At 28.0% G+C, this 12,583-nt stretch overlaps 1 protein-coding gene across 4 annotated transcripts in view; it reads right to left on the reverse strand.

Moving 5' to 3' along the window:
* Nucleotides 1-4,004: 4,004 nt before the first annotated feature.
* The window catches only part of LOC141458896 (terminal nucleotidyltransferase 5C), a 409,659-nt gene continuing 401,080 nt past the window's right edge, over nt 4,005-12,583 (reverse strand). For all 4 annotated transcript variants that reach the window (XM_074137463.1, XM_074137460.1, XM_074137461.1 and 1 more), the window contains exon 5: nt 4,005-12,264. In XM_074137463.1, coding sequence (XP_073993564.1) covers nt 11,892-12,264 — 373 coding nt within the window. In that variant the 3' untranslated portion in view covers nt 4,005-11,891. The remainder of the gene's footprint in view (nt 12,265-12,583) is intronic.

Raw genomic sequence — 12,583 nt, forward strand, 5'->3', positions numbered from 1 at the left:
GGTTATCCATTGCCATCTAGGTAGCCAACGTAAAATTCGAAAACTAAGTAAGATAAGTTGAAATTAAGTTTCGAACTATTAAAGTAGAGTATTTACCTTTAAATGAGAAAAAATAGAGGTACATGAGGTACATAAATAAAAAATTGAGTCAGCTCAGGAAACAAAAATTATCATATTGAAGCATGTTTGAGTATGTTCCGTGTTTATAAAAATTGATGATTTGTTATGCTTCCATTAAAAAGTAAATTGTAATGAAGTGTTTTGTAAAAGCTAGGGTAATTTTAAAAAAAGAAACATTGTCCCCCGGCTGTTAATTTGAGCTGTTTTGCTTTTAACGCGCTCACATGCTTATTATAGTTCTCTACGTACGAAATAATTTGAAAACATCATAATCGGTAGGAATAGTTAAACTGCGCGAAGAAAAGATTTCTTACTCAATGTTCGATTCCGCTTCAATAACACAGTGCTCAGACAAACATTTAATCCTTAAATAGAAGTAAATGCCGAAACATCTTTAAAATTGCCTAATACTGTTACAAAGTATTGTATTAACAAAAAAAAAAAAGCTACTTTTATAACTACTTTGAACACTTTTATAACTTTGTTAGTTATCCTAAATTTAAATTGAGAACAGCGTACTGTTGTATCATGGAAGGATCAAAATTAATAAGTTAATTAATTGACTGCATTTACGAATGATTTGTACTAAGTGTAATTGGGTCTTATTATGAATTAATATCTCTAATTGGTGTCTTTATTTAGCTCAAAAATTTACTTAATCCTTGACACAATCTTATTTATTTTATGTAATTCATGTTCGTATATTTAGGAACAATATTTAAAACAGGTGTGATCAAGTGCACTGTGGCGTATTGAACGCTGGCTAGAATTGAGATGAGTTATTATCTCTCTATTGTGCGAACTGGAGGTCTTCATCTTGTTCTATTTTTTTTTTTAAATGGATGAAGTATCTTTGGAAATAGCCTGTGAAAGCACATTTCTACTATTAGCATTATTATTGCTATTATTTAATTCGAAAATCTAGGGTTGTAATCATGTAAGTATCTAATAAAGAGATCAATTAAGTTTTTTTTTTAAAGATTGCTGCAAATGTGAAGTCTTCATAAGAAAATTAAAATGTTAGTCAATTGGAATGTTTTCATAATCATTGTCAAAACCAGTGGTCCTTTTAAAACCCCAATCGGGTTTTTGGCCATAACTCCGCCAAAAATGAAGATACAGCATCGGGGGTAGAAAATTTGAAAACTAAACCAAAAAAAACATATAGTTTACTTCGAGGGTTTTTTCGAAATTCCGGTTTCCTAAAAAGTTATTAGCGATTGGTGCGTTTTAAATGGGTCACCCTGTATACTCCTTAACAAAAACTTACAGTTTAAAAAGTTAAGTATAAGGGTTGATTAAACGCCAAAAGGTACACAAATCAGCAAGTACCCAACATTTCATTAATACTTCATTGATATTATTTAAGTAATTTTACCGCATTAATTTTCATTAATATTTTTTAAGAATTTATTAGATGTCACATACCCTAATGCTGGCCATTTTCATCTACAAAATATTTGTTCAAGTAGCACACCATTTAACTTAGATTGACTGTAATATCTATTTATCTATAATAATCAAACTATTGATTACAGGTGAAAAAGAAAACGTTATAAAAAATAAAAAAATATGAGGCTAAAAAATTCATAACCTTTTTTAAAAATTGCTTACACCAACTTACATCAATGATTTTATTTATTTATTTTTATTTTTAAATAAAAATCGTCGGTTTAAGTTCATTCTTCGATTAAAGCAATTGTTATTTTATGTAGTAGTCAAACGTTTGTGATAATAGGTAATAATTATCTGGCTTTATCGCAAATAATATAGTTTTCTTCAATTACATTCTCCATCTAGGTGTTCTTCCCACAATGTTGTGTATATGTAATATAAAATAAATAAGATATGCATATTTTTAGGACAGCTAATTATTCCAGTATTTTACCATAAGTCAAATTAGGGGAACTAAATTAAATTACAATTGAGAAATGAATAAATAATGTTGAATAATCTACTTGTTATTAACTGTGTGTTATTTGTCCTCACTAATATTTCGGTAAGACGAATTCAAGACTGAAATATTGTTTTAAATTCTCCGTGATTCAAATTTAAACAGTAGCCGACTCTAAATTTGTCTTTTTCTAATTTAACATGCATGTATATGTGACAACTTCAGAATAAAGGGCACATTAAAGAGAAATCAGAAGAATAATTTGGAATAGAGTTAAAATAAAGTACCTATTTATACGAAGATATAATATACATTTTTTCACAATTATAACTATTATGAATGAACTGGCCAGCATAAGGGTATGTGACATCTAATAAATTCTTAAAAAATATTAATGAAAATTAATGCGGTAAAATTACTTAAATAATATCAACGAAGTATTAATGAAATGTTGGGTACTTGCTGATTTGTGTACCTTTTGGCGTTTAATCAACCCTTATACTTAACTTTTTAAACTGTAAGTTTTTGTTAAGGAGATTTTTGTACCCTTTGGATAGATTTTTCTTTTTGTTTGTTTTGCAAAGTTACATATCTGCTTTACAGATTTTTTTAAAATTTGGAATAAGCTATTCTATCATTATAACCTGATAAGGTGTTAAATCGGAAACGTAACTACCACTGGAGAGATCTTTTTAAAGAATGGTTATAGTTGCGGTCCCCAAACCATCTTCAATAACCATTTTTTTGAGAAAGCGTTTTGAATAAATAGGAAGGTATTTGTACGTAAATAGCAAAATTAAACTGCGATTTCAGTACTTCCTTTTAAGAGGAGCAAGAAAAATAAACTGCGATTACAGTACTTCTCCCTAAAAGGCAAAGATTTTGAATCGAACGACAATTGATGTAAATCGGTTCACTCATTGATAATTTTAACGATTGCAGTACTTCCTCTTAGTAGGTGTAAGAGCATGATGGCACTTCACAGCCACGTAGAGGAGCTTTAATCACTTCTTCGTGATAAATTTTATCAAAATCGGACTAAGCTTTGTAGAAATATTGGTAATAATAGTTTTAGAAAGGGCCTTATTTGGGTGGGGCGAACTCCCCTCCTTATGAGGCATAGTGTCGAGACTTTTAAAGTACAAATCTGTACAAAATTTCGATTCGAATGACACTTCATTCATGAAAATCGGTTAACGTGTCAATAATTTGAAACGATTGCTATACTTCCCCTTAACAAGTGTAAGAGCAGATCGCCGCTTTATTGTTAGGTAGGGGAGCCCTAACCCTATCATCCTACCAAATTTTATCAAAATCGGGCCAAGATTTACAGAGTAATTAGTAATAATAATTTTGGAGGGGGCCTTACATAAAGGGGGCTAACTCCTCTCCCATTCAATGTACAGGGCCGAGACCCCCCAAAGGCACATCTACATAAAATTCCAAATCGAATGACACCTCATTCATGAAAATCGGTTCGTGCGTTTAAGCGCTACGCAGTTTACAAAAAAGGTAACAACAACAACAACAACAAGAAGAAGAAGAAGAACAAGAACAAGAACATTTTTTGAAAAAGCCGTTTTTGCTCATTTTCGGCAACTTTTTTCTCGAAACCTATTAGATCTGGGTGGTTGCAAAAAAATTACAGTTATAAAGGATGGTTTGGAGTAAGATTTAAAGAAAATTTGGGAATTTTATCTTTTATAGAAAAATAGAAAAAAATTGTCAAAGTTGGGTGTTTTTCAACGTTACGCTTTTTCGTGCAGTTTTTGATGGTCAACCCTTATACAACTGTCCTACCGGACAGTTTTAATACAACATTTATTTTACGAGATATTCTGTTAAAATGCACCCACGCATGCAAGCAAAACTTGAATTTGTAAAAGAAAACAGAAAAACTGATGAATTCAACATTTTGAGAATTGAGGAATTCCTCTTTTGAGAATTGAACTATTTGGAATGGGATTTTGAAGCCAAGAAAAAAATAACGTATTCTATTACTATTTTTATTATTATATTACTTTATTCATTGAATACAGTAATTACACGCTTGATGTATAACAGGAAGTGAGCACTTCAATTAAACTATATAGTATTTACAGAATAAAACATACATAAGTAATATTTTACCACAATTTTATTTTATTTAAGGCTATTTTCACTAATTGTAATTAATTTTAACTTAATAGTTAGTTTATGCCGTAATAATAAAATGTCACATATAAAAATAATTTAAAAATGAAAATTATTTTTTAATGTTCAAAAAGTTTCTTGTTTTACTTAAACAGAGAGTGAAATGTAATTGCATTAAAAAGATGAATATCCAAACGTAATCGTACTTAATAATGCTTACGCCCCATTTAATCAGTTTTGTGTAATTAAGCAACTTTTTACAATATTAAGGCTACCATGCACTTGTACTAGATGTTTTATTTTCAAAACGAAATTATATTTAATGATTGATATCTCCAAACACATTACGACACTTGTTTAATTTAGTCAAGTGATCATGTAAATCTATAAAAATATATATTTACTTTATTTTTTGTTTCTTTTAACAGAAGTACAGTCAAAATATTTTATGAAGCAACGATTCATTTTAAAAATTGAATTAAGGTAAAATGTATTTATGTAATATTAGAGTTTATTTTATATTTTGACTTTTTTTTTTTTTGTTGAAGTGATGCTGAATAAATTAACCTCAAAAATATCCTATTAAACATCAAGTTGGTCATGTTACAAAATCTTACATTCACAATAAAATTAAATAAAAAATGCAGAGATAATCAACCATTTGTGTACAAAATAGAAAAAAACAGGGGTGAGCGGGCGATAAATAATTTACCCATTACAATCACAAAACTTATGAAGGAACATATTCGTTTGTTAGTTTTGTACAAACACGTGCGTACACAATTGTTTTCAAGTTTTAAAAATTAACTTCCTTTAATTCGTCTATTAAAGGCAACAAAAAACTTTTTAAAATACAAACTATCACAAAATTACCTTTTGGAAAAATAAAAGAATAAAATAAGAGATTAATTATTAAAGTTGATTATTACAGTCTTACATTTATTAACTTTATATGCAATAAGGAAGAGAGATCCATCTTATTCTAAACAAAAGCAATCTCAAGTGTAATGAAAGTTTGCAATGTACTTTATTTCCATGTAAACAATTATTATTACAATACTTATTAATCTACAAAAATAATTAATATTGTTAAAAACCCTTCACCAAAATTTGTATTTTTTTAATTGGTTAATGTTTACAAATATTTGAATTATTTATTTATTCGCCTTTAAAACTTTTTTTTACAACATTACGTTATAACTTCATTACTTTTATCAACTTATTGTTTAAAAACCTCTAATTTCAAACCTTCAAGAGGTGGATACATCAATATTTTAAACAACTTGAAGGTAACACATTTTGGCACATCTAATACTAATTTTACAAAAACAAATGTATATTTAAAAGTAAAAAGAAAATCATCTCAGCAAAAGAAAATATTAAATTACTTCATATTAAATTTATTTTAAGGTCTCTTATTTCCCAATTTGCTAAAAGATTTTGCTATTCTCTTTTTTTATGTTATTTTATTTTAACAATATTTCATCTTTTATTTTGCAAATATGATTTTTTAAATAATGCTAATAAAAATTGGTTACAAGGAAATAACACTTTTTTTAAGTCAGCAAATTTTTCCAATTCTCATCACTAATTCAGAACATTAAGAACCTGATTGTATTTACACAATCAACTCTATTAATTATTGGATTATAGTTGTAATTTAGCACTACATTATTTCTTTCAGATTGTAAATCTTTTCCATATTCACATTATTGATATCTAATAATTTTTATATAACAAGAATTAAGAAAAAAGTTACAATTTATAGAAAATTTTCAGTCTAAAAACATATTATCATGAATTCAAAATTTTTATTTAATCAGTTATTCAGGTATACTCTTAATAAACAGCATTCATTTTATTTAATTATTTTGTAGACAGTGGTAGTTATCCTTCATGAAGAAAAAAAATTGAAATTTTGTTGAATTTCTATACCAGCTCTCAAATAGTATTGGGAATTCCACCAACCATGATAGTATTCGAAATCAATAATGGCTGACTTCAGCCATTCAATTACTAGTTTTGAGCCAGCAAATGAGAAGTAGGCGGGCTTGCCTTGCACAGTAATCTGATAGGGTAATGCTTTTGCATTCTCTAGAGAAAGGCATGATATTTGTCTTTAAAGAAAACCTATTGAAGAGATTAGTGTCTGAAAGAATTCATTTATTTTAAAACTCAGGAGCTTTAGGCATTGATATGAATTCTTGATGGAAATGTAAGGAGCAAAACTAGCTCGCAAACATAAGACCAGAACCAGAATAATAAATTTATCACACGCGTTATCTAAAAGAAGGCATTTTCAAAATTCTTTATTTATCCAGTTTTGAACTCTGCCATTCTGAAAAAGGAAAATTCTATCTACAGACAGATCAGACGTGGGAAACAAGATTATGCAGAATTTTAGATTTTAGAGGTTAAGTGTTGTTGAAGAATAAAAATACTATGTGAATAGTCCGTAGAGAAATATATCGTGAGCTTTATTAGGCTTTTGGCTCTATAGCCTCTGGAAAGGTAACAATAGACTCCCACACTCGCGGATACGTATTTATTCATGTCCTGAAATCATTAGTGAAGGTTTTATCAATAAATAAGATTTATCAATTTAAAAAATGTGACCGTACATGAAAATTTTACAAATTATAAAACCTGGTTTGAAATACTTTCCCCTCGCAGCTGTTTAACAATCATTCACAACTTAAAAAAAAAGGGTATAAAATAAATTAGAAATTATTATTTCCACTAATTTGTTCTTTCAATTCATTAAAACTAGGAATAATAAATCGCGCATGCATAAATTATTGTTTTACAGGTGAGGCCAGTAGTTCTACAAGTTCAATTTCTATTAATAGCAAATTAATTCAACAATTTTTATATAAATTGTAATAATATAAAAAGAACGAAAAATTGAAAAATGTTATTTTACACATAACAAAAAACTTGATTAACATAAACAAGAACAAAATTACTCCAAATTTGAAGTTATCTTTTCTTAATAGACACTCGTATAGTTTTGACTTATTTTTTTTTTTATCTAAAAAGTTTGGAGAGAAAATTTTATATTTAAAAAATTTAAAATTGGGAAATTGTGGTTTTTATAATCAAATGTGGCCCATCTTTCATTTTTCTGTCTAAATAAAAACATAAAAGAATATATTTGTTATTATGAATAATATTGTTATCATTTAATATCACTCGAAGATATGAATTCTTTTAATTTTAGTGTAACATTTATATATATATTTTCTCTTAATTATCCATTAATATATAATGAAGTAAATATACAAATATAATAAATTTGAAAGTAATTTTCCTCTATAGTATGAAATTTTATATATATATATATATTTTTATAGGCTTTTTAATGACAATAAACTATTGGTTTACATTTGGAAGTTTTTAAAATAAAAGTAAAAGTAAAAGAGAGAAAAAAAATACTAATTTCTCTATAGAATACACATCATAGTTTATTCTCTTTTAATAAATTCTTTTTATCAATAGTTTTCTCAATGGGATGATATTTCTAAAGTTATTTAATATTAATAATACCCTACTCTTCTCTATACTAGAAAACACAACAAGTTTGCCTTGAAAACACTTCATTTCTTTGAATGTGGTAAAACATGGCGACGAAGCAACCAGGAGAATGATTTAAAAGAAAACTAGACTAGGATACAATGTTTTCCATTTCAAACGAATACCTACCTTCCACAAAGTTGAGATCTATTGAATTGTCCCAACACAATCCTGGCTTTATTTTCATCAAGTAACATTTTACAAAAATACATATGATTACAGTGTGACCAAGAAAATAAAAACTTTTACAGCATATGTTTACGATGTTTTGTTATTATTCGGCAATAATTTCGTTCCACAGCTCTTTCATAACAACCTTTTGAGTGAATTAAATGAAATTAACATTTTACCGAACACAGATTCTAATAAAGAAAGATCACATTCTAATAAAAGCGTTCTAACGTAACAAGAGTTACACAGCCCTACCTCCTGAAGACATTAACATTAGCCATGAACATAACTGTATAAACTTCGACTTTAGAAATAAATGACATTTTATTTACTTCTGTAATGTTTATAATTTTCTAATCTGTTTCAAGATTCGACTGTGCGGATATCTGTAAAGAAGCTGAGAAAGGGCCAGTGATCTACCAGCTTTTTATATTATAAACAAACATTCCCTTATGTTTAAAAAGAAAATGTAACTCTCATAAATCATTTCCCTGATCTGAACAAGATATTGTGATAAACAAAATATGTAAAATTAATTTAAATTACATAATTAATAAATTGGCTGAAAGTTTAAAAAGTACTTCATGTCAGAAAATATTAACATTTTACTTGCATGGATTCACAAAATAAACTAGCTAAGGATGGACTTTTTAATGGACAGTTATAAATATGTTCTTCAAATATAAAAAAAGAACGAAGATAAAAAATATTCAGGGAGTAACAGACGGAAATTTTTATTTTTTTGCTAAAATTAAAAAGCAGTTGAAGAAAGGGCTAATTTCAGAGTAAGTAACTCTAATAAGAACGGTGGATAAAAAGAGACATCAGGATGCTTAGATATAAGATACAAGTGAATTGACCACATACTAAGTGGGGTTTCTACGCCCCATTCGGGCGAAAAAGGTTCCACGACCCGATTCTTGACGTTTATAATTTATTTTAGCATATCACAAAATTGGTCCTACCACTTAAGCTTAATTACACTAACGGAAAAAATATTATATTTTCCACAAGATATTTTAGTCAATTATTAAATTATTAAAAGCGATGCAATTATTAGAGGTGGTATTAGAGCTAAATATTAATTAAACGGGACTAAGATTAAGAAGTTACTATTTTGAGGTTACTTTTTTTTTTTAAAAAAAAATCTTTTTTATAATGTTTATCAACAAATGGAACATTTATCATTTTTTACTTGATCTTCTCCGGAGTAAAGACTACGATTCTTAGCATGAGCAAAAAGTGAAACTGTATTTTTCGAAAATAATCGAACCAGAAAATAATGAACTTTTTGTCGCAAATGTGGCGTAAAACCATTTCATTAAATTTGGCCAACTCAATCTGGTACGTTTATTTTTTCACAAATAAAGAGTCTGAAAAAAAAAAATGCCACAAAAACCAGTTCGTTGTTCAAATAATGGAGAGAGAGAGAGAGAGAGAAAAAAAAATCTCATATTAGTTGTCAGAACTTCGTCAAATATCGTTTTGCAGAAAAGATATAACTAATTTTGTACGTATAACACATTGATAATTTTTTTTTTTTATTTGTTCCAACAGTTAGAAAATAATTAGGGCATTCAGAAGACATTTTCAAGATCACACTGTAAACATATAGTTATTGAATTCAACGTGAAAAAACAAAAATGTAAACCAATATATGTCAGGAAAATTACACTTTACACTTTGATTAATCTTTTCTTTCAATTCTGAATGTTTTAACTCATTTACAAATTTTATATATATTTTTTTTTTTAATTCTGTAGGCCTTTCTCTATTTTTCACTTAAATCTCGTACTTTCTTCTACCAATAATGTGCTTAAAAATTTGTTTTTCTTTTCAATTTTGTTTAACTTTTTACAAATTACCTAAACTTACATATATTTCGTAGTCTCTCTTGTTTCAACACTTCAACCCCATTATATATATATATATTGTTTATAATATAATAAAACTTTTTATAGCACATACAAGGCCTAGAGGTAATTTTTTAACATTTTATACACAAATATTTTTATTTATATTACTTCTCCTTTCTAATTTTAATTTGTCTTATAAAATTACTATTAACAAAGACGAAAAAGGACGAATGCTTGCATAGTTACTTTATATCTAAACTTCCCTCCCAAATTACAAACAAAAAAGAATGGAACAAACTATTTTTTAAAATTTTTTTAATTAAATTTTTTCTTTTTTTTTTATTTATAATTTTTTTTTTTTACATTTTTTTGCGGAATTTTTTCTTTTTTTTTTTTTTTTTGTTTCGTTTGTTTTAGGCTGCACAGCTGTCTTTAAGATGTAGGCTAATTCTGTTAACAGAATGAGCGTACAACACAATCTATGCATAACTATTAGCGAGTCTACAAATTCGGGCCATCTTTTCTTTTTTTCTTTTAATCGAATTTGATTTATTTTATGTTGGAACAAATGCAAGTTATCTAACCTTTTTTATACTTTAGTTGTACAATAAGAAACTGAAAAAAAGACGCCATTTACTAAATACTTAAGTAACACTCCATTATTCGGGGTCTTATTTTCAAGTAGCGGACAATCGGATCGCAAAGACTATAATTATTTATTATAATACATGCAATATTTTTTCTTCTGTTGTTTACCTTTGTCTAAAATTAGTACACCTATTATCTATTTTATTACTGTTGACAAAAAGAAAGTAATTCCGTTTATAAGATTCCTTTTTTCAGAAAACCTCTAATGGACAGTTAAGATTTTGAAATTACTTCGCAGCTAAAAACAAAATCATCGTCTGGTCTACGTTAATGTGTGTTCGGGTTTGTGCTATTAGTAATATGATAATTTCTCTTGCCCCTTTCTAATGAAGGCAGAGTTTAAATTCACGATTTACAGAATATTCTTATTCTTAACCATCTAGTTTTTTTGTTTTTTGTTTTTTTTAAGAACATCTTTCCGGAATTCGATACACCTTTAAAAAAAACCGTATTAGGTAGTACACAAAGTTAGTAAAGACAAAGACAAGATTTATTTTGCTTATTGAAGACATGAATTTAAGATATCAAAGGAAAACTAAGTTAAATTGTTTCATTTGCAGGTAAATTAAAAATAATTACATTCAAGCGAAAAAAGTTTGCTACAAATATCTTTAGAACCAAACTAAAAATGAAAGTCACTATTTCTGTTAGCAACTGCAAACTTGATTTTTTAAGCGAAATTACAGGGAACATTGTTTTAGAACCCTATTTCAAGTTTAATCAATTTTAATTAAAAAACTGTAGGCAGATTTTTATTTTCTAACAAAATCAATTCAGCAAAAGAAAAAAGACCCTGCATTTAACTCTTGATAGTTACCAATTTTTATTGATAATTAGAAAAAATTATAATTTGTAAAAAGTTTTGTGTTTACACTTCTAGTTTTTATATAAATTAAAAAAAAAAAAAATGAAACACAAAATTTTGTCGCCCAATTGGCATATATTTTCTCTTCCATTTCTTTAAAACGTACTAGAGGCAACAATGAAGAATAATATAATCAACGTTTCCAATACAATAAAACGGCCAATTCGAAATTTTCTTTTTTAATGTTTAAGTACAATATCGCTATCATCAGTTGGCCCACACTTTTTTTAATAATTGTTTTTCATTATTTTTTTTTCTTGAATTTAGGATAACCAACATTATTATATTCTTTTTGATTGATTCCTCTAATGTTTCTAAAACCAACTAGAAGTAGAATTCAATAACAGAGTTATATTTTCCACAGTCACAAAATGTTTTTATATAGTGAGAAATTTATTTGGCCTGCGCAGTCGATTATTTTGCCTGATCCAACGATGATCGAAAAAAAAAAAATCGAGCCTATTATCACAGCCAGAATGTGTTGGTAATTTTGAATTTATTTTTTTTTTTTAACAAAATTAAAAAATTACAAGAAAGAAAATACATTCGGGAGGGTTTGACCAAAAAATAAAGCGAAAAAATAAGTTCATGAGGAGGGGAATTTAGATGATAAAAAGTTTGAGAAAGTCGGTTACGAAGTGCAAGTCATATATGAAGTGCAGGTGCATGGTTGGGCTGATAATATTGGCGCATAATAATAGCCGCCGGCAAATATAATTGGCGGCGTTGGTATAGGCGCAGCGTGCTGCATACTGTAGCGATTCTGCTCGTTACATAATACTGTACACGCCAGCTCTTCAATCAGGCATAAAGTTTGACGGCGTTCATGTCCCATCAAGCAGACGGTTGATTCTTCCACTACTGAATGAAGTATCATCAGATATTGATACTTAAGTAGTTCATCATCTGGACCACCAACAAAATGATTCCATAGGTAGCCCTCGAGTTTAATTCTTTGTTGGCCAATATCTGGGAAATCTATAAAGAATCGTGAGCACATATACCTGAAAAATAGAAACAAACATAATCAGCGTATTTGATTCTAATAATTTTAAATTTGGGTACCATCAGTTGAATAAAATAAATAAAAAATTAGCTTTTTTATGCCCATTTTTGCATGTGAATGAAAGAAAATGATTGATAATTCATTTCTTTTACTGCAATCTTGCACGATCAAACAAAAAAAAAATCTTCAAAGTTGACTTTAGTTACTGTACACTGTATTAAAACTGTCCGGGAGGACAGTTGTATAAGGGTTGATCGTCAAAAAGTGCACGAAAAAGCGTATCGTTCAAAAACACCCAACTCTGACATTTTTTTTCT

The sequence above is a fragment of the Rhodnius prolixus genome, unplaced genomic scaffold (genome assembly GCF_049639745.1).
Source record: "Rhodnius prolixus isolate KJV_2025 unplaced genomic scaffold, Rpr scaffold_5, whole genome shotgun sequence".
Taxonomy (NCBI): Eukaryota; Metazoa; Arthropoda; class Insecta; order Hemiptera; family Reduviidae; genus Rhodnius; species Rhodnius prolixus.